This window comes from Lygodium microphyllum, chromosome 20 (assembly GCF_053477565.2).
Source record: "Lygodium microphyllum isolate KBCC chromosome 20, Lygodium_microphyllum_v1.1.10, whole genome shotgun sequence".
Classification (NCBI taxonomy): Eukaryota; Viridiplantae; Streptophyta; class Polypodiopsida; order Schizaeales; family Lygodiaceae; genus Lygodium; species Lygodium microphyllum.
The window spans coordinates 55,148,076-55,170,715 of record NC_141154.1 but is presented as its reverse complement, the minus strand read 5'-3'; the positions used below and the strand labels follow the sequence as shown (position 1 = coordinate 55,170,715).

Here is a 22,640-nt window from a genome sequence, read left to right as displayed (position 1 = left end):
CAATCATCATAACTACCTATTTTTTAATATATTTTATTGACCTTCAGTTTTCAGCTGTGCCAAGTGGCAGATTTAGGAGGCGGTTCACATGTGTGTCAAAAAGCACACAAAAATAGCTGTAAATACTGCCAAATGGACTCGACACATCTAACAAAAGGTGATCAAGAAATGGGAAGAGAGGGAGATAGAAGAAAAAAGCACCAACAATCAATGCATCACAAGAATAATGTCCCTAGTGTCACCATTGATACTAATGGCTGCACCCCGGGTACCATCTAGTATTTATCAAGCATAAATCAATACAACTTTTGCCAATGTCATCCATTGATCACCAAAGTTACTAACGTCTCACTGTCACTTAACTGACTTGCATTTCACCTATACCTCACATGTACACAACTTAATAATGCCAAAGCTAAGTATTAAAATAAACGTCCTTGTGACACACCTCCCCCTTGAAATCCTTGCAATTGTCCTCAATTGCACTACAAGGTGGCAAAAGCGAACTAGTATTGAACTAGAAAAAGCATAGGCATTATAGTCAAAGAACATCGACACCTACTACTTTACTATGCTACTACCCAACTCATGCTAAAATTTCCACCCTCATAAGTAAGTCATTACTGACCAAAAAAGGAACTCTGACTACTGTCAAAACCACTATGAATGCATCCATTAACTTTATCTCAAAAGTGTTCTAACAAAACAACCATAGTAAAGCATAAACTAAGTATAAACCATAGTTGTACTATCAATGATATTACTTCACATACTGCTGTCAATAAAAACCAGTTGAAGACCATTGAAAACTAATGGCCATATGCTAAAAAGCAGCAACTGATAGTCAACCACTAATGATCATATCTAATGACCATACTCTAATGATCATACACTGATGCAAATGTACAGTTTCAAAGCTGCAATGAAAACCATACCCATCTACATACCAATGCTAGTGACTAGTATGCTCGACAGTGACCTCCTAGCAAACATACTGTCAGCAAATAGTACCCTAGATACATGCTAAATACACCCAAGATCCACTATATACTAGAGTTGTCCATCACTAGAGGAGTAAAAGTGCTAACTTCCCCTTGAGCATCAAGCAATGCTCTCGACTTTCTAAGCTCTACTAAGCCTAACCGAACTTGATCTAAAGTTGGCTCCAATTGAAAGGCTTCTAGGTAGAGTTGCAACAACCAAGAGTGGTTTGTGAAGTTACCCTCTTCTGTCCATTTGGTATTCATTGGTGGATAATTCTAAAATTCCACAAAGTACCTCCTAGAAACTTTAGCTCTAATCTTCCTTGTTTTCAACTTGCTGCCTGTTGGGACAATCCCTTGCCATGTGCCCCTTCTATTCATATACAAAGCATTTATTTGCAGCCAAACACCTTGGGTTGTGCAAGTGTTTTCCAAGTTTTTCCTTGATATTTTTGCCTCTTCTAAGCCCTATTTTCAGATCTGCCTCTCTTTTCAGTCTTTGAACACTTCTCGGATGGCTCCTCATTATCAACTTGGAAGCCTAAATCCTTTCCACACAACAAAGCATCGATTGTACTTGCCATCTCTATGAGTTGTGACATGCTCGTCATGGTGGCCTTCATGCAAAAAATCCCTAATGCCTTTAGGCAATCCACAATAATACTTCTCCAAATGCTCATGAAGAGGGACAACTCAATAAGAAGTAACAGGCAACAATGCATCCCAAAACATCTTATTGTATTGCTCTAAATTTTTGCATTGTCATGCATCCAAATTAGTGCAAACAATCATAAGATCCACTTCAAAGGTGCTCATCAACCAATTAGAAGCAAACATTTGTTTAAATTATACCCATGTTGACGGTGATGTGCCTTGCATTAAAAGTGCGAACCACCACTGCAATGCATTTCCCTCCGAGAAAGTAGCTATCTTTTGAAATTTAGAGGATTCGGAGAAATTGCCTCCCAAATAGGCTACATCAAATTGCTAAATGAAAGTCGAAGGTTTTAACCTATCTTGTGCACCATTGAAGGCCTCAAACTTCACCCCTTTTCCACCCTCATCATGGTACTTTGCTGCCCCTTCGGAGTCAAATTATCATAAACTGACTACTGCAAAAAGGGTACACTTGCTACCTTTGCATCATAACCAACACCATAAGACACATTTGCATAACCAACATTCAGGAGAACATTGCGGTTCGTGGTTCGTAGCTGTCTTTATCATCTTCCATGTGCTACGACACCCTCGTTCCCTTGTATCATATTCACTTCATGATTCAGATCATCATTCCATTCATCAAAGTTTCTTCTCTCTCCTCTTCTCCTCTCAATGTTTACCAAGTTCACTCCATGCTCCTCCCTGCAAATCCTACTATCTCGCTAGTACGTCATCTTTTGACAATAGCCAACCTATGCTCACACAATTCATTGAACTCAATGGTCAAGTGTCTTCTATGCTCTGTCTCATTCTTTGAATAGACAATCATATCATCAAAGAAAGTACCCACAAATCCTCTATGTGGCCTGAAGATATAATCCATTATCCGATTAAAAGTCGCACAAGCATTCGTAAGTCCAAAAGGCATAACAAGAGACTCATACAATCCAAAAGATGTCCCAAAAGCTATCTTAGGCACATCTTCCAGTCTAATGCATATCTGATGATACCCACTTTTCAAATCTATATAGCTGAATATGGCTGCCCCTTGCAATCTATCCATAACATCATCGATTCGAGAAATCGAAAAGTGATTCTTTATCATGAACTTATTTCGAGTACGATAATCAATGCACATTAGCCATGAACCATCCTTTTTTTGCATCAAAAGCACTGGGCAACAAAAAAGGAGATGAGCTGGTCTAAATCAGCCCTTTTTCTAACAGCTCATTCACCTGTCTCATAATCTCCTCCTATCCCATGGGCTGCACTGACTCTGTAGGGTGGCTTATTAGGTGGTCTACTTCCTCAAATAAAATCTATGCCATGATCTTCTGGCCTTCTAGGCGATAGCTGCCTTGGAAGTGATTGAGAGAAGCAATCAATATACATTTTTAGAAATGGCATGCGATCCTTCTCTAACTTAGACATGTTCCCAACATTCTCACTATCATCTTTATCCTTAGTAAAAACCAAGTAAGCTGAAAGATGATTTTTCATTGCTTTAGAAATGGCAATTGCAGATACAACATGGAGTGATTCACCTTTTAGCTTTATATTAAGTATAAGTACCTTTCCCTTATGCTGAATAGTGATCTTTTTTGCACAAGAATCAATCACTACATGCATACGGTGACACCATGGCATACCAATCAATACATCACAACCCTCAAGTGGAGCAATGAAGAACTCTTCGTTGTTGATATATCCTTGTATATGCAACCGAAGCTTTTCAATGAGTGGTGTGATGGGCTTTGCATGGCCTTTACATGTCATTTCAACTTCCCCCACGGGTCCCATCTCATCCTCTCTGATGCCTAGACAGGCTCGCTACCATGTCAACAGAGATGAAGTTGACTCGTACACCATTATCAAAGAAAATCAATGCATGTTGATTCCTAATTTTGCCCTCTACACAACTTAGTAGCATCATCATTGAGCTAATCACTAACAACATCAAGCACCAATCCCACTAATGTTTTGGGCTTCTTTTCTTTAGAATCTCCCCGATTTTAACTTTCCAACTTGCTACCTATTAGGATGATCCCTTGCAATGTGACCCTCGTGTTCACAAATAAAGCATTTATTTGTTGCCATTAATTCCCTACATTGTGTCGATGTTTTCGAGCCCTTTATCTGCTATTTTGGCCTCTTTTCAAGCTGATTTTCAGATCTCCCCCTTTTTTCAGTCTTAAACAACATTTTATTCGGCTTTTGCCCACTCTCTAGGAAGCTCGAATTCTTCCCACACCAAAGCATCGGCTGTAGCAACAGTCTCTATGAGCTGAGACATGCTAGACACACTGGATTTAATGCAAAAATCCCGATTCCTTTAAGCAACCCACAAACATATTTTCCCACTTGCTCATGAAGGGATACGGAGCAATAAGTGGTAATAGGCAACAATGCATCCCAAAACTTCTTATATTATTGCTCCAAATTCTTACATTCCTTAGCATCTAACTGATTCCAAGCTATCATGATGTCCACCTCAAAGATACTTGTAAACCAATTCGATGCAAATATTTGCTTGCATTGTACCCACCTTCACGGTGCTCTACCTTGTATCAAAGGAGTGGACCACCACTGTAATGCATTTCCTTTTAAGAAAGCGGTTACCTTTTGAATCTTTGAGGACTCAGTGAAGTTTCCCCCCCCCCCCCCCCCCCGAATAGGCTACGTCAAACGGTTGAATGAAAGTCAAAGCTTTCAGCCTATCTTGTGCACCATTGAAGGACTCAAACTTCACTACTTTTCCACCCTCATCATAGTCTTTTGCCGCCCTTTTTAGTGTCAAGTTATCATACATTGGCTGCTGCAAAAAGGGTGCGTTTGTTGAATTTACATCAAAACCAACGCCAAACAAAGCATTTGCATTACCAACATTCATTTCTTGAGCCCCATAAGCATTCAAGGGTGCAGATGCAATACCAAACATGCTACTTTGTGCCCTAGGTATCAAGCCAATGCTATCATACATAGGGTTTTGCATATTTCCAATCATACCAGAATACATTAGGCCTTGCACACCATGCATTGGTTGCTACATACCACAGGGATTTGTGCCATACATTCCTGTATGCGGTCCTTGTCCAACCATAGCATGAAAAACCATCCTTCCACCAAAATATCCTGGCTGTCCCATCATAGCATGCATGCTCGGCTGTCCAAAATCCATTGGATTGGCTCTTGTGTGATAGCCTTGCATTTGCATTCCTTGGACTGTAAGTACCAACTATTTTGTTTTATTAGCATCTTTGGGAGCTTCAAATGAAGGGCACTATCTTCGATGCATCTTGCTATCCCGAAGATATGGAAGGCTTCTTCTTCTTGCCTTTGTTGTCCTTCTTCAAAGCATTCAAAGATCGGGTAAATTGAGGATCCTTTGCCAGTTCAGCAAAGAGATTTGTCCCTATCCTCATCCCATTCTTGAACTAGTCATTAAATTCCTCTTTACTTTGCTAGTCATCAACCTCTTTATGTCCTAAAGGCCAACATCTTGCCCAACAGCAACATTTTCAGCTCTCTGTCCATGGTTTGAGCCGCATTGCATTTCCTTCATTCCCATGTGAATGTTCATACTAAGAGGCATCATCACTGCTTGAGTCCATCTCACTATATGAAGACATATTGCTGTCATTTCTCAGCTAAGAGTAAAAATCAGCACTTGCACAAAGCTTTGGCTTGCAATCAGATGCCTCGAGCCCACCAAATCAAGGGATAGTATCCAGCAATGGAGCCATGAAACCATCCTTCCTTTCGTGGATGGGTGATAATTCCCTAAATACAACTTAGTTACAGCAATAACATTTATTACAAAACTGAGAAATAGAAATTAGCTTATAATCTTGGACAATGGACACCCTGATGGCACCAAAACTGGCGCCCTTTCGCTTTTCAGTATTCCAACTCCCCTTGCTGTCCAAAATGACCAACAAGTCTTCAATCTAATTTGCCCCTTGATTTGGCAGTCAATTGGCCTTCACCTACTTTGATGGAGATGGAAAATGCCCCGAATTCATTGATTTGCCGGTCCCTCCACTTGAATTTGACTAAAACAGCTTCAGCCTTGTTGAATCCAAGTCTTGGAGTTTCCAATTTCTGGCACGCTTCCTGAGGGCTGCTGCTAAACCTTAATTTCTGCAGCAGATTAAGGTTTACAACAAAGAAATCTGAAATTTCTCAGTTTTTGGTGATCTCAATGCTGTTGTCTTCAAAGCAAGACTGTAGAAAGGCTAGGAGATGAGAGAGAATGATAAGAAGAGAAAATTCAGACTTTCTTCACAAAGAACTAAAGAAAATTAGTGATTTACTGCTGCTGCCCTATCTCAATAGCTTGTAGATACAAAAGACTGAAAATAATCAGTCATTTACTGCTGCTATCCTGTCTCAACGACCGGTAGATATTGTCACCTACTATTAATTGGTCTTCTCCTACCCCTGGCTACCTCAAAAGATCCTCCAATGGCTGCAAATCAGACCAGCAACATCTCCTCCCTCTCTCTTGCAGGCTGAATGCACTAAAATGTCTCTCTCTCCAATCTCTAAAGACGTTTTTCAATCTTGCATGGGCATTTTTTGACAAGTGGCAACCTTTCCAAATGGTTTTTCCAACATTATCCATGATTAAATATTAATTTTCAATTTTTAAATACTAAAAATTAATCTAATAATTATTTCGATGTCCTAAAAAATAATCTAACTGGCCAATGATTAAATTGGCTAGGCAACTTCGATTCCTAAGTGTCTCTACACCATCTTTGACCATTAATCAGCGTCACGTACTTTTAAACACCACTTCTCTAGTGCCACAAACTGACACTTATGGCCAAATGAATGACCTAGGCCAACAATTGGCACCATATACCACCAAGTGCTTGTGCAACATAACTTATAGTAACTTTTGCATTTAATATCCCGTGATTTCCTCAGGTTCCGACAAGCTTGTAAATTTACTCTAACCCCAGTCACACCTCACATGTTCAACATTTACTTAACCATGTGATTAAAAATTAATCCACATGCTAAGTAAGGTTTCAAAAATACATGTCCTCATGATAGCTGCCCCATACTTGCATACATGCATTGACATCAAAAATCCATTGCATTGATACTACCAAGATGGACTTGCATTTGCATATCTTGCCAAACTGGTACTAGTCATTTTGCTCATTGACAACATTGGAAACATCTTGAGATGGTTTTGCATTTTCTTCTATACATCCTACTATCCCAAAGTCTAGAGAATGGCTTCCTCTTTTAACATTGCTATCCTTGGAAGTACAAGAAAACCAAGTAAATTGAGGATCCTTTGCTAATTTTGCAAACATATCAGCTGCTCTCCTGGAATGATCTTTGAACTAGCCATCAAAATCTTTATCTTCTAGTTGATCATCACAACTCATATAGTGTCAAAGTGAAGCAATGCGGAAGCGAATGACCATGACAAAGAGTGAACGAACAAAGAAGAGAGAGAAAGAAAGAGAGTGAAACGCAGAAAATCTACAGTGAAGAATGCTATATAAGAATGCAGAATCATACACGGGTGCAAAGAGAATATCTGCGTATGTCTCCACCTTGAGGACCTCGATCTCCGTCAGCACGAGTGTTGTCTTCGTCACCAACAAGCTGTAATATGTCAAATACAAGTGATCAAAACTGCTAGAAACTCAGCCTTTAAAAGGCTGAAAATAATGCCTTGTAAAAATGCCAAAATAGGCAGGTCGGCTGCATTTAATGCAGTCGACTGCAGTCGAGACAGTCCGACTGTTGCCACGTGGCACTGCTGACATTGCAAGGGAGCTAACGATTGCTAACAGATTTGGAATGCCGATGAAGCAAAGCCTGGGAAGTGCCTTCGTAAACAAATTTGCAAGATTGTCTTCAATCGCATCCAGAAGCTTCTCCCTGATGAAGTGATACTGGACCTCTATGTGCTTTGTCCAAGCATGGAATACGGGATTCCGTGCCAAGACAATGCAACTCTCATTGTCGCATCACAAGATAGTAGGACAAGTCTGGGGGCATCCAAGCTCCTCCAACAACCACCGAAGCCACACAGTCTCACATGTGGTAGAAGATGCAGCCCGATACTCTGTCTCAATCGAAGTTAGGGCTATCGTGGGCTACTTCTTGCTACTTCAAGAGATAGCACCAGCACCTTAGGTAAAACAATAACCTGTGGTAGACCGCCGTTGATCCACATCGCCAGCCCAATCTAAATCACTTCAACCTGCAAGAACAAGATCAGTAGCATCTGTACCTGTTGGATAACGAATCCCTAAGCCACAGGTCCCCCTCAAATACCGTAGTATCCTCTGAGCAACCTGTCAATGCACCTGCTGAGACGCGCTCATGAACCCAACCAAGAGACCTTTAGCAAAACATAAATCAACGTGTTGAGGAGCCAAATCAATGAGCCAATTAGCTGACGGTAGAGAGTAGCATCAGCCAAAGGAGAATCTGCGTGTGGCGTGGCCTTCCAGTTCGGATCCATAGGAGTAGAAATGGACCGACAATCCTCCATCTCAAAAGTCACCAAGAGCTCCTGTACATATCTCTACTGAGAGATGAAAATCCCCCTCTGAGACTGATAAATCTCATGGCCCAAAAAGAAACGAAGAAGTCCTAAATCCGTCATCTCGAACTTCTGGTGTAGGGCTGCCTTCATCTCTTCGACCTTCTGGGTATGAGCACCTACAATAATCAAGTCATCAACATACAACACAAACAACACATGACCTCCCTCGGAAGTGTGCACATTAAGCTGCGGATCGGCCCTAGAATGCCGATAGCCCAACTGAGCCTAGAGAAACGAGTCAATCTTCTCCTTCCAAGCACGTGGAGCCTGCTTCAAGCCATACAAGGCCTTCTTTAACCGGTAAACCTGCCCGTTTGAAGAACCAAATCCAGGAGGCTGCTCTACATAGATCTCCTCCTTCAAATCACCATTCAAGAATTCTGACTTCACATCTAACTGAAAAACAAGCCATCTCCTATGGCCAGCCAAGGCAAGAACTACATGAATAGTCGCCATGCGAGCTGTAGGGGCAAAACTATCATGGAAGTCAACACTTGGGCACTATGCAAAACCTTTAGCAACAAGGCGAGCCTTGTGCTTGTCCAAGGAGTCCAAGGAGCGATCACTATGGTACTTGGTCTTGAAGACCCATTTGACACCAATCACCTTCTTATGAGAGGGACGAGGCACAAGGAACCAAGTACCATTCTGTTAGCCTGCTCTTTATCATTCTCAGTCTGTCATCTCCTGGTTGTGAGCTCCTGTCAGAGTCTGACAGGAGACAGAGGAGCTCTGTCAGTTCATTTTGTGGCTGTCCGTGTCAGTCGGCAGCCTGTGGGTGTCATACAGCCCAAACTGGGCTGTTTTTGCTGCAGTCGGCCCATTTTCTGGGCAGGTCGGCCAGATCTGGCCAAAGTCGGCCAGATCTGGCTGGTCGGCCAAATCTGGCCAGGTCGGCCAGTTTCTGGCCTGGGGGCTATATATAGCAGCCCCCCCAGTCATTCCAGCATTGTGCTCTGCAGGTTCAGCTCTGCCTCCGTCGTCTCCGTCTCCGGCATTGGTGCTGCCATTGCTTCCAGTCTGTCCTGGTCCCCTCACTGACGCTCCGGGCTGCGTGCAGGGACTGCTCTGTCCATTTCAGTGTATTCAGCATTCATCTCAGTCAGTGCAGACTTTCTTCCTTCATTCTCTGCTTTCTCTCTCCTCTCCTCCGTGTTCGTGTTCTTCTTCCGTTGCGCACTCTCACATGGTATCATCGCCTGATTGAGAGCACGGAGGACATACCCTCAGGAGTGAGATACCCTACTGCTGCTGCAAACTGATCAACAACTGCCAGGCGACTTCTACAGGAGGCCTTTCAGCCTGCGTTTTGCTGCCCACGCTGTCTGCAGAGGCTGCCACGTCATCCAGCAACGCAGAAATCCTGCGTTTTCCATCAGGCTGTCCCTCCTGCTGCTGGGCGACCTCCCTACAGGCTGCGTTTTGCTGTCCTGCTGGTCGCTTTCACTCCAGGCGGCACATTCCTGCTGGCGACTTCTTTCCTGGTGCTGGTGGTCTCTTTCCTGGTGATCGACATCAGTTATCTTTGCGTTTTGCAGATCCAGGTGTTTGTAGGCACTCTCTGCCTGCGTCTTGGTGGTTGGTGACCACATTGCTGGTCCTATTTCGACAGCGGCACAACTTTCTTTGGTATTTTGCAGATTGGAAGATGTCTTACCAGTTTTCAGGCTTTGAAGACTCAGAGGATGAACTTCTTTCTCATCATTCCTTTGAGCGGAGGCGGGATTATCGTGAAGTTCGACATCGGGAAGAACCTCCTCGCACTCGTCCTTCTTCAGTCCATGCATCTCAGAGGGTTCCATCTACCGCGAAGGTTTCTTCAGTGAAGACTGCTTCAGATGTGCGGATGCCTTCCTTGATTCCCTCTATTCAGGTGCCGATTCTCCCTTCCTTTCCGAAGGAAGATAAGTTGGATGGTTCCAACTACTCCCTATGGTCATGCAAGGTGGCCTGCATCCTCGATACCTTTGACCTTTGGGAGCTTGTTTCTTCGCCCATCGACCGTCCCCCCGTGGATTCGTCCGATGGCACCTCTATGGACCGTGCAGCCTTATGGGATAGGCTCAACTCTCGAGCCCGTTCCTTTCTTTTTATGAGTCTCCATGATTCTGTTCTTGTACATGTTCACAGGTTACAGACCGCGGCGGAAGTGTGGACGAAGCTTGCGTCTTTGTATCAGCACAAGACATTTGCCCACAAGATTTCCCTGGAGAAGAAGTTGCGGATGCTCAGTCTTGATGGTTCTCCTTCCATGAAGGAGCACATCACGAAGATGTAGGATATGCGAGGCGAGCTAGCCTCTCTTGGTCGTCTGATATCGTCTGAGGATATGGCGATGATTCTGTTGACTCAGCTGCCATCACCCCGTTATGATGTCTTCTACACCAGCCTCATCACTTCGAGGACCCGTGAGACACTCCTATGGGAGGAGCTTTCCCCGCTTGTCTTGGAGCATGACGAGCGACTCAAAGAGGTGGGAGCCAGTGGCTCCACCAAGGCATTTACGGCCGGCACAGGTGGCGGCAAGAAGAAGAAACAAAAGAAGGAGAAGGCCAAGGACAAGAAGGAGGAGGACAAGAAGGATGCGAAGGAGAAGAAGCCCAAGTGTCCCCATTGTGGAAAGGGCACTCATCCCGAGGAGAAGTGTTGGCAGAAGTATCCCCATTTGAAGCCTAAGGAGAAGGACTCGAAGGCGGCCCCAGCCACAACAGAATCTGCGTTTGTGCATGTCTTTGTTGAGGAGGATACAGCCCTAGCTTCTACCACACAGGAGAAGCCTTGGCTCGTCGACAGTGGAGCATCTTCACATATGACCTTCCGTCAGGATTGGCTTCAGGATCTTCGTTCCAGAGGGGGTACAGTCACCATTGGTGACAATTCTACTGTCCCTGTTCGAGGCGTGGGGACTTTACCTATGTTTTCTGGCAGGCGGTCTTCCTCCGCCAAAGTTCTCTATGTCCCTGATTTGGGTTTTAACCTATTATCTGTGCATGGCCTTACTCAGTTAGGTACCCGAGTCATTTTTACATAGGATGCAGTCACAGTGGAGGATGCTTCTACAGGTGATGCTCTTTGGACAGGTACACAGGAGGGTGGGCTTTATACGCTCACAGCCTTGGCTGCGCGGACTTCCCGTGAGCTTGGGCTGCTTTGGCATGCTCGGTATGGTCATTTGAACCTCGATTCTCTTCGTCGGGCTGCTAGGAGGAAGATGGTGGAGGGACTTCCTGATTTCCCTCCTCTTCACACTTTGTGCCCTAGCTGCTTGAGGGGCAAGCAGCATCGGCAGCCTCACCCGCAGGTTGCTTCTAGGAGGGCTACTTCTCCGCTTGAGTTGGTTCACACCGACCTTTGCGGACCTATGGGCACGGCCTCCCTTGGGAAGGCCAGGTATTTGATGCTGATTGTGGACGACTTTAGTCGTTATGTGTGGCCTTATTTCTTGGAGTACAAGAGCGAGGCGTACTCCCGTTTCTGTGAGTGGCAGGTGTTTGTGGAGACCCAAACAACTTCCCAGGTTCGTGGCGTTCGAGCTGATCACGGTGGCGAGTTCACTTCTCACCTTTTCTCTCAGTTTTGCAGGAATCATGGTATTCGGGTGGAGTATTCCCATCCGAACACACCATCAGAGAATGGTGTGGTGGAGCGTGCGAATCGGACCATGATTGAGATGGCCCGATCTATGCTGGAGCATAGGAGTCTTCCTCATTTCCTTTGGGGTGAGGCGGTGGCTACAGCGGTGCATATTCGCAACCGCTCTCCGACTTCGGCGTTACAGGACATGACTCCGTATGAGGCTTTCTTTGGGAAGAAGCCTTCCGTGTCCCATTTTCGCATCTTTGGGTGCGATGCTTTTGTCCATGTGGACAAGAAGAAGAGGAAGACGAAGTTCGACTCTAAGTCGAGAAAGCTTATCTTCGTTGGTTATAGTACGACCACGAAGGGATATCGGCTCTACGACCCGACGACGCGGAAGGTTGAGGTGAGCAGGGATGTGATCTTTGATGAGGCTTAGGCCTCTGAGGATCCGATTGATGGTTCCATTTCAGATGTTTCTTCGTCATCGACGGACCCCCCCCCACCTTCTCTCCCTTCACTTCCTTCCAGGATGCCCCTTAGCACCCCCCCCTATTCCTCCTCCTTCGGCTTCCCTTTCCCCTTTGGTGGATGTGACTCCATCTTCTACGAGCTCTACTACCGCCACTTCGGGATCTTCACGGGATACACAGCCTTCTTCAGATGCGGAGGATCTACCTTCACTCGGTGAGGGGGTGTCCCTCTCCGATTTGGGTGTTTTGCAGGTTCCGAAGACCCCTCGGTCTCCCTCACAGCAGCAGGAGTCTTTCAGGATTCCTTTATGCTATCGCCGGCTCATGCAGGATTCAGGTGTTACTCACTTTCCTGCTTCTTCTACAGGTCCACGTCGTTCAGCACGTTTACAGGCCCAGCGGGATAGTTCACTATGTGTGAACTATGCTCTTATGTCACAGATTCTTCAGGATTCTGAGCCTTCCACTTTTGAGGAGGCTCTTGCACAGGATATTTGGAGACAGGCTATGCAAGCCGAGCTCGATTCTATCGAGCGAAACCATACGTGGGAGCTTGTTCCGCGTCCCGCGAAACGGAAGGTGATAGGTGTGAAATGGGTCTTTAAGACCAAGTATCTTGCAGATGGCTCCTTGAACAAGCATAAGGCTAGGCTTGTTGCCAAGGGTTTTGCACAGCGTGCAGGCTTGGACTACTTCGAGACTTTTGCTCCTACAGCCAGGATGTCCACCATTCGAGTTCTTTTGGCTCTTGCTGCTCACCACCGTTGGCCTATTTATCAGATGGACGTCAAGTCTGCTTTCCTGAATGGCGTTCTTGAGGAGGAGATTTATGTTTCACAGCCTCCTGGTTTTCTTGTGCAGGGGAAGGAGAATCATGTCTACAGGCTGCGGAAGGCTCTTTATGGCCTGAAGCAGGCTCCTCGTGCTTGGTACCAGCGGATTGACCGCTTCTTTCTACAGAGTGGCTTTGCGCGCTCCGCTTATGATCCCAATCTCTACCTACGGGTTGTGGATTCTCTTTCAGTGTTCCTTATCTTGTATGTGGATGATCTTATCATTACAGGGAGTGACACTCAGCAGGTGGAGCATACACGGTCCATTCTTCAGCAGGAGTTTGACATGACGGATCTAGGGATCCTTCACTTCTTTCTAGGCCTGGAGATCTATCAGATGGCACAGGGCATTTTTACCTCGCAGCACAGGTACATCTCCGAGCTTCTTTCAGAGTTTGATATGGCTGAGTGTCGGCCTATCTCATGCCCCATGGACCCCGAGTCCAAGCTTTTGACAGCTGGAGTTCCCCTTACCGATCCCACCCGTTACAGGTGCCTTGTCGGCTCTCTTATCTGGCTGCTTCACACTCGGCCGGATATCTCCTTTGTGGTGGCTTTATTGTCTTCCTTTATGCAGACTCCTACCCAGGATCACTGGCAGGCGGCCTTGTGGATTCTTCGCTATTTACAGGGGACTCGATCCTTCGGGATCATGTATGGAGATGGGATTACCCTTTCTGGATGGAGTGATTCTGATTGGGCACGTGATGTGGATTCGAGACGATCCACTACACGTTATGCTTTCACCCTTGGATCTGGTGCTGTCTCTTGGAGCAACAAGAAGCAGCCTACTGTGGCACTTTCTTCTACAGAGGCTGAGTATCGGGCCCTATGTTCGACCGCTATGGAGGCAGTTTGGCTCCGTCGCTTACTCGCGGAGATTGGCTTTTCCCAGACCGGACCTACGGAGCTGCGCGTGGATAACCAGAGTGCTCTTGCTCTGGCCAAGAACCCGGTGTTTCATGCTCGCACGAAGCACATTGAGGTTCAGTATCACTATGTTCGAGAGCGGATCGTGGATTCGGAGCTGGTGGTGGTCTATTGCCCTACGGCGGACAATGCAGCTGATCTCTTTACGAAGCCTTTGCCTCAGGCTTCTTTGCTTCATCACATGCGGTTCTTGGGTCTTCAGACTCTCCTAGGAGTTGAGAGGGGGTGTTAGCCTGCTCTTTATCATTCTCAGTCTGTCATCTCCTGGTTGTGAGCTCCTGTCAGAGTCTGACAGGAGACAGAGGAGCTCTGTCAGTTCATTTTATGGCTGTCCGTGTCAGTCGGCAGCCTGTGGGTGTCATACAGCCCAAACTGGGCTGTTTTTGCTGCAGTCGGCCCATTTTCTGGGCAGGTCGGCCAGATCTGGCCAAAGTCGGCCAGATCTGGCTGGTCGGCCAAATCTGGCCAGGTCGGCCAGATTTGGCAGGTCGGCCAGTTTCTGGCCTGGGGGCTATATATAGCAGCCCCCCCAGTCATTCCAGCATTGTGCTCTGCAGGTTCAGCTCTGCCTCCGTCGTCTCCGTCTCCGGCATTGGTGCTGCCATTGCTTCCAGTCTGTCCTGGTCCCCTCACTGACGCTCCGGGCTGCGTGCAGGGACTGCTCTGTCCATTTCAGTGTATTCAGCATTCATCTCAGTCAGTGCAGACTTTCTTCCTTCATTCTCTCTGCTTTCTCTCTCCTCTCCTCCGTGTTCGTGTTCTTCTTCCGTTGCGCACTCTCACACATTCCACTCAATAGCCTCCAACTCAGCTTCCATCGCCTTCCGCCAATGATCAGACTGTAAAGCCTCCTTCACTGATGTAGACTCTCTATCTTGCATAACACGAGACATCAAACAATAGTTAAAGCAAGCAAGCTCTGTAGTATGTGCCTGGTGCCTCCGTGACCTCTGCGGTCCATCTTGCGGTTCCCACTCCTCAAGGACCCCCTCGATCCCTGAATCTTGGACGGTGTCACGGGCCCAACGAGGAGGAGGCCGGATCTTTCCTCAACAATCTCCATCCACTGAAGACTCGAGTATATCCACTGGGGTGGCCAGTGGAAGAGAAGACTCTGAATCTGAAGAAGAATCTCCATCAAGAGGCTCTAGCTCCAAAGGAACAGTCGCAGGAGCCCAACTCTCCCCTGGATCTCCAAGTATGGGGTGCTCCTCACCCCCCTCTGTGACCGGAACTTCCACGAACCGCACATCTCGGCTCGTGTAGACATCCCACTTCACGAGATCATACAAGCAATAACCTTGGGACTAGGAGCTATAACCAACAAATACCTGTCGTCAAGAAACCGCCTCAAACTTGTCACGCTGCGTCTTCGGGATGTGCACATAGGCATCACACCCAAAGATCCTGAAATAAGATCCTGAAATAAGAGACATCAAGCTTAGTCCCAAAGTAAGCCTCAAAAGGTGTCATCCTGTCAACAGCTAAAGTGGGAGATCGATTTAGGATGTGGATTGCCACAGCCAGTGCCTCGGCCCACAGAAACTGAGGTGTCTGTCGGTGCTCCATCATGGTGCATGCCATCTCGATCACACTTCGGTTCTTCTACTCCAAAATGCCATTCTCTTGAGGAGTGTTGGTATTAGCAAACTCCTAGTAAATGCCCCTATCTGCACAAAAATGAGTAAACTCATTAGAAACAAATTAGCCACCCTAATATGATCGCAAGGTCTTCAATCTCCGGCCCGATAGATTCTCCTCAAAGAAAGCCTCCAACTTCAGCATCAAGAAGTAGGCCCATGTCATCCTGTTGTAGTCATCTACAATCAACATGAAGTACAAGCTCCCCTTCAGGGACTCATTCCTCATCAGGCCACAAAGATCCGTAGATACAAGCTCCATAGGTGAAGTAGACCGCCTCGAAGCTTTGTTGGGAATCACATCCCTATGTTGTTTCCCACAAATGCAGGAGATACATGCTTGTTGGCTCACCACTATGTCCGGCAAACCTCGAACAAGTGAGCCTCGTGATGCCTTCCGAAGATACTCATAGTTTAGGTGGCTAAACCGAGTATACCATAGCTCGAATTGCGTCTAAGAGGTAAAAAGAAGAGAGGTAAGAGCGGAAGAAGACTTCAATTTGTAGATGCCATTCTCCTCAAACCTTGAAGAGAGAACCTTCCTCAATCCATGATCAAGAACTCGTACAGCATCACTGTCAAAACTCCACCAAGAGACCAAGAGAACAAATCTTATATACCGAAAGCAAATGATACCCTAAACCTGGCACATGCAACACCTCGGAAGTGTGGGTACCACCACATCCATCTAGAATCAGCCGCATCTCACCCCGAGCAACAATAGACACAGAAGAGCTATCTCCTATGAGAATCTGCCCACGTGAGGGTCATAAATGGGGAACACCTACTGTCGAAGGAGTCGTGTGCCATGAAGCACCACTGTCCACGATCCACTCTTGAGCTTGGGAACTTGTCATCGTAGCATCAGAAGTCTTCAGTATAGAGTCCTCAATGACCGCCAAGTGTAGAAAAGCAACTGATGAGGGTGCAGCCACCACTCCAGAATCGGTCGTGTCCTTCTTGGTGTCCTTCTTGTCCTTGTCGCGGAAATCCTTCTTCCAATGGCCGGTCTTACCACAAATATGGCATGTCGATTCTTTCTCTTTGTCCTTCTTAGATTTGTTGTCCTCCGGTCCTTCCCCTTTTTCTGAGAGGCTTGACCAACCAAGGCCTCCGATTTGGAAGCATTCTGTCCCTTCAATTGTTCCTCTTGGTCCAAGACCATAGGAACCAACTCCTCCCATCGAAGAGTCGACTCCCGCCCTAAAGCAATAAGAGCAGAATAAAAAGTACCGAATCATGGCAGCAATTGGGCATGTCTTTAGAGAAAATGGGCTTCCCCGCATTTGGAACCTGCATCTGAAGCTGTCGAAGCTTGTTGATGTGTTCCCGAAGCAAAGAAGACTTATTTATGGGCAGGGTCCGCATCTGCACCTCCAAAGAAACCCTCTTCATAGGGGTCATCCGGTTGTACATCTGGTCAAGTTCCAACCATATCGCCCGAGCCACCATCAAGTGCTCTATATGGGCTATCACGGCTGTGGTATAAGACAGAAAAAAAAAGAACAAATCCTGGCATTCAGTTTATCCCAATGAGAATGGGCTTTGGTCAACTCCACACGAGCACTGGAAGAGAGTTTGGACTCATCTGTCACTAAGAGCCAGTTGATCTCCTCCATCACAAGCTCTACCAAATCTTAAGACTCCAATATGGCCAACATCATCACTCGCCAGATACGATAATTGTCGCCATCAAGCTTCTGATATGATGGAAGAGCCGGTAGGATAGGCACCTTTCGGTCCATGATCACCTAGAACTCCATGTCAGTCTCTGTAGACATCTTCACCTACAATGTCTGCACAAACCCAAAAGAAACCCCTTCTGACTGTGAAAATGCAGCTTGCTAGGGCTCTTGTCTACGCGTCCCGAACCTTGTTCAACCGCCGAAGGCAATGAAAAGGTAAAATCTACACTTGAAGGCCAAAAACACAGCCTTTCTCGTTCTCTAACAGCAGAAAAACAGCAGCGGCTTCAGCAAATCTTCTCTTTTCTCACATACCCACGCTTGCCTCAGCCTTGTTCTAATGCGCAGGCCACCTGCTCGCACTTGAACGCTGAAAACGCAGCCTTGTGTCACGCTGAAAACTCCTCTTCAGATAGGTCCACCCTAAGTTAGGCCTTCAATGCTCCGATACCATGTCAAAGTAAAGCAATGTGGAAGTGAATGACCATGACAAAGAGTGAACGGAGAGAGAAGAGAGAGAGAAAGAGACAGTGAAACGCAGAAAATCTGCAATGAAGAATGATGTATAAGAATGCAAAATTATACACGGGTGCAAAGAGAATATCTGCGTATGTCTCCGCCTTGAGGACCTCGATCTCCGTCAGCCCGAGTGCTATCTCCGTCACCAACAGGCTGTAGCCTGTCAAATACAAGAAGTCATCAAAACTACTCGAAACTCGGCCTTTAAAAGACTGAAAAGAATGCCTCGTAAAAATGCCAAAATAGGCAAGTTGGCTGCATTTAATACAGCCGACTACAATCGGACAATCCGATTGTTGCCACGGGGCAAAACTGCCACGTGGCATTGCTGATGTGGCAAGGGAGCTGACGACTGCTAACATATAGACATTCTATAATATGGGATCGTAAATTCTATATCCCTATAACTAAGAGCTATAGCTGACGAAGACATGTCACTAGCTTGAACTTATCCCTTTGTTTCTTTGGGATGTGAACATATACATCACACCCAAATACCTTGAAGTAAGAAACATCCAGTTTTCGACCAAAACATGCCATAAAAGAGATCATACCAACAATAATGGATGTGGGTGACCGATTTAGGATATGAGCTACGGTGGCCATTGCTTCAGCCCATAGACAGTGAGGTGTTTGCCAATGCTCCATCATAGTCTGAGCCATCTCGATGACACTCTTATTCTTATGCTCAATATGTCATTCTCCTAAGGAATATTGGTGTGGGCATTCTCCTAATGGGTCCCTCGATCTGCACAAAACTGAGCTAATTCATTCGAGGCAAACTCTCCAACCTTGTTAGATCTCGCCATCTTAAGATTCCATCCTAAATGATTCTCCTCAAAGGTGAGCCAATCCTTAAAGGGAGAGAAAGCTTCTAATTTTAATGCCAAAAAATACACCCATATCATCCTCTTGTAATCATCCACTATCCACATAAAGTAAAGACTTACCTTTAAGGAACTCCGTTTGCATAGGTCCGCATGAATTTGTGGAAACAAGTTCCAAGGGCTGCTTTACTGATCTCAAAGCCTTGTTGGAAATCACATCTCTTTGTTATTCACCTCGAATACAAGATATAGATGGAGAATGGCTCATCCCAACATCTCAAAATCCATGCACAAGCTGGTCACGAGCTACCTTCCAAAGGTACTCATAGTTGAGGTGGCGAAACCGAGCCCACCATAGCTCGGTTTGAGACTAGAAAGTGAGAAGATGAGAAGTAAGAGCTAAAGAACTCCACATCTAATAGACACCATTCTCCTTGTGTCCCATCTCTTAAGCATTGGTCAAATACTCTGTGTCCAATCACAACTGATATGGAAGAGAAATCACAACGAGTGAATGCAAGCATTTAACTTGTTCCAACGAGCATACCTTTGCTAAGAAGAAAGTTTAGAAGAATCAATAGCTATGAAATGGTCAATTGCCTCAATCACAAGCTCCACCAAATCATAAGACTCCAAAATAGCAAGCATCATCATCTACCAAATGCAATAGTTCTCCCCATCTAGCTTTTGATCTTGTGAAAGAGTCGACCACACCGAGACCTTACGATCCATCATAGCCTGGAATTCCATGTCGATTTCAGTAAACATGGTCGCCTGAATAACCTACACAAGAAAATGGGCAGCCCCTTTGACTCCAAAAGGTAGATTGCTAGGGCTTCCTTTGCTCATCTTGAACCTGCTTAAACCATTGGAGGCAATTAAAATCTAAAATCTGCTACAAAAGCTGAAAACACATCTCCACTCGCTTCAGCCCCTTGTGTTGACGTGCAACCCTCCCGCTCGCCCTTGAATGCTAAAAACATAGCTTTGCTGTCATGTTGACACCTGCTCTTCAAAACGTCCTATATTTGTTTTATTGTTGTTGCATCTAGAGGTTATGTTTGCATCATCAAAAACAACAAAGGATTGCACTTCGCTCCTTTTACTGCTTAGCATACCTATTTAGTATCTTCTTTGATGTTCCTTGCCCAAGGGACTACATTTCACTTGGTCCATAATGCACATCCCTTCTACATGTGCCCTTCATCAACCAAGATAATTCAATAATCTCCAACAACTCCACCATCACGAACTCCTTGGCTCACCCCTCAGTCCTAGTCCTATAGAAATAGAGGCTTAAGGCCTTTGTATCATCATTTGATTTCATTCATCATTCTTCCATTATCTAAGATTTTATCTATTGCTAGTGTTTGTAATACATTTCATTATCACCAATACAAACCCTGTCATTTTCATAGATTGTCATATGATAGTTGGTCAATGAGATGATTGTATAGTAGAAAGTGGTAAAGTTGCCTAGTTAATATTTATTCAAGTACAACAAGGGGAAAACATTAGGTGCATATACATAGAGATCACCATGGAGCTCTATATTTTTCGCATCCATTGCAAGCTATATTCTTATTGCCCCCAGGCCCCGACCATACACCTTGCTAAGTCATCTATGATCCAAGAGGCTACAAAGTTTGGGCTTTCCATCTACATGCCATATGGATCATCACATAGTCAAATTTTTCTGGAGTTACTATTAAAATTGTGTTTATCTTTTAATACAATGCCCAAGCATGTCAAATTATACTCGCAAGTGAAACTCTTTCACTTATCAACCTTAGTTTGTCTTCATTAAAATAATTGATTCAGGCTGCTGCCCCCACCCCCTTCTTTGGGGGGGGGATCTTTTTTGGGGGGGCAGAAACACACACACACACACACACACACACAGAGAAGCACTGATATGGTGTAAGCAAGAACAAGGACTGATCTAAAGATCTCAAAATTTGTTCTTTTCAGAGCTGAAGTAGGAGGCTTTCTTTAGGATTCGGACTGATTGTAATTTCCATGTGCTCTGGGCTCTTATTCAAGCCTCTTGCTGATATTTTTAGAGAACCCTGCCACATGCAGGAATGCCCAGCAGTCCAATGGCAAAGATCCCGGGCCTACGTTACTAGACTTTCCTTTACCAATATTTTTTGGGGCAATATGCGCATTCATCTTACGTCTGGTTGGAGATGCATCAGCTTTTACCTACTCTCAAGACTGCTGACAGAGCCCCTCCTCCCATGGCTTTCAGCATTAAAGATCACAGAGGAATCTCATCTTAGTCATTTCAAATGTGTTCCCAGTGACAGTAAACATCTCTAGATTGCCCATTATGCATCGCCTAAAAATCATCTCTACTAAACACCTCTAGATCACCCATTGTGCATGTTTTATACATCACCTCTTTCTCAGATTGCTTCTTCTGGTAGAAAACTCACAAATTCAATCACAAGAGCATAAGTTGAAGATCCAAGAGTCCAAGAACAGCAACATTGGATAGCTACGATGTCTGTCCATAGTACAATACAACTTGAGGCTTGAAAAACAGGCATTTGTGCAAACGATAACGATGATGCCTCTCCATAAGAGAATATACAGCTCGAGGCTTGAACGACAAATGTGTTTGCAAGAACAACTACCGGACAGCATTTTTAGTTCTGTCACGTGAAAGGCCCAGACAATAAATTAGAAATTCTTATTCCAAAAAACCTTGCTCCTCGGTCGGAGGAGTCGGCCCCGACGCAGCAAAATGGCGAGCTAGCAAAATCGGCTGATGATGATGCGGTTGGAGAAGGACAGCTCCTCTGGGAAGCTGCAAGAAAGGCAGTGGTTTCACAATCAGCCGAAAAAACTCCCTTTTAATCGCGACAACAGTAGGTCACCGCATCAAATATGTGGAACGGGCTACATTGACTCAGAAAGCATCAATGTACATTTCTGAGGAAGAGATCGCGATGCCTATACCCTAATCGAGTGCACTCACCTGTCGGGCTTGCCTGCAGAATGTCATCGATCTAGACATGACTTCGTCTGCGCTTTGATACGAACGATCGATGCAGCAGACGCAGGTGGACGACGATGAACAACAGCGACAGCGTTTCCATGTAAACGTGCCTGTGAAAAAAAATTATTTTCGAAAAGCTCGCATCCAAAAAGAAATTCGAATTTATTTCACCATGTAAATTCACCCTAACACTTGACCATGTAAATTCGAATTTATTTCACCATGTAAATTCACCCTGACACTTGACCATCCCACTAGACTAAGAATAAGGCTGGTTACACACCAAATGGCAGACGCCCAACCCTTGCCCAAAGGGTGCACTTACAATTTTTGAAACTAGGCACATACATGGGCACAAAGCCTTTACACACCAAAAGGACATATTTTGCAAAAAGATGGAATTTATTATATTTATAATTTTTTTGATTGGTTGCAAATACAAAAGGTGCACCCTTGTCCAAACTGGGTGGGAGAGACTCCCCGTTCAAAAGTGGGCAGGGAGTTCACCTATTTAACAAGTAAACATCAAGTCATGTCCTCTCCAATAATGTGTAAAGGACTATGGATGCCCGACTCCTAAAAAAGTATTTTCATTGGTTAATACTTGCAAAGTGGGCATCGCCATTTGATGTGTAACCAGCACAACTCCGATCACTAATTCCATACTAGCAACTACTCGATAAGCTTGATTTATATTACCACACCTACTAACAATTTCTTTACCGGCCAAGCCCACTAACCGCACTCACGCAATTGGTGCCATTGCAAAGCTTATGAGGCTACACTTCGCTCGCTTAATGAATAATGTGATTCCCACACCTTGTGCACAATGCTACACAAAACACCAACAATTACAAGAGGCAAAAAACTATGGTTTTTAAATCTTAAAATCATTCTATAAATTATATATTTCATTAGCATAGCAAAAGA

At 45.1% G+C, this 22,640-nt stretch overlaps 1 protein-coding gene across 5 annotated transcripts in view; it reads right to left on the bottom strand.

Moving 5' to 3' along the window:
- Positions 1 to 21,826, bottom strand: part of LOC148018909 (pentatricopeptide repeat-containing protein At1g76280-like) — a 113,974-nt gene extending 92,148 nt beyond the window's left edge. For all 5 annotated transcript variants that reach the window (XM_087701193.1, XM_087701191.1, XM_087701192.1 and 2 more), the window contains exons 1-2: positions 21,690 to 21,826; positions 21,416 to 21,518 (exon numbers count right to left, since the gene is read on the bottom strand). In XM_087701193.1, coding sequence (XP_087557319.1) covers positions 21,416 to 21,518; positions 21,690 to 21,728 — 142 coding nt within the window. In that variant the 5' untranslated portion in view covers positions 21,729 to 21,826. The remainder of the gene's footprint in view (positions 1 to 21,415; positions 21,519 to 21,689) is intronic.
- Positions 21,827 to 22,640: the final 814 nt, after the last annotated feature.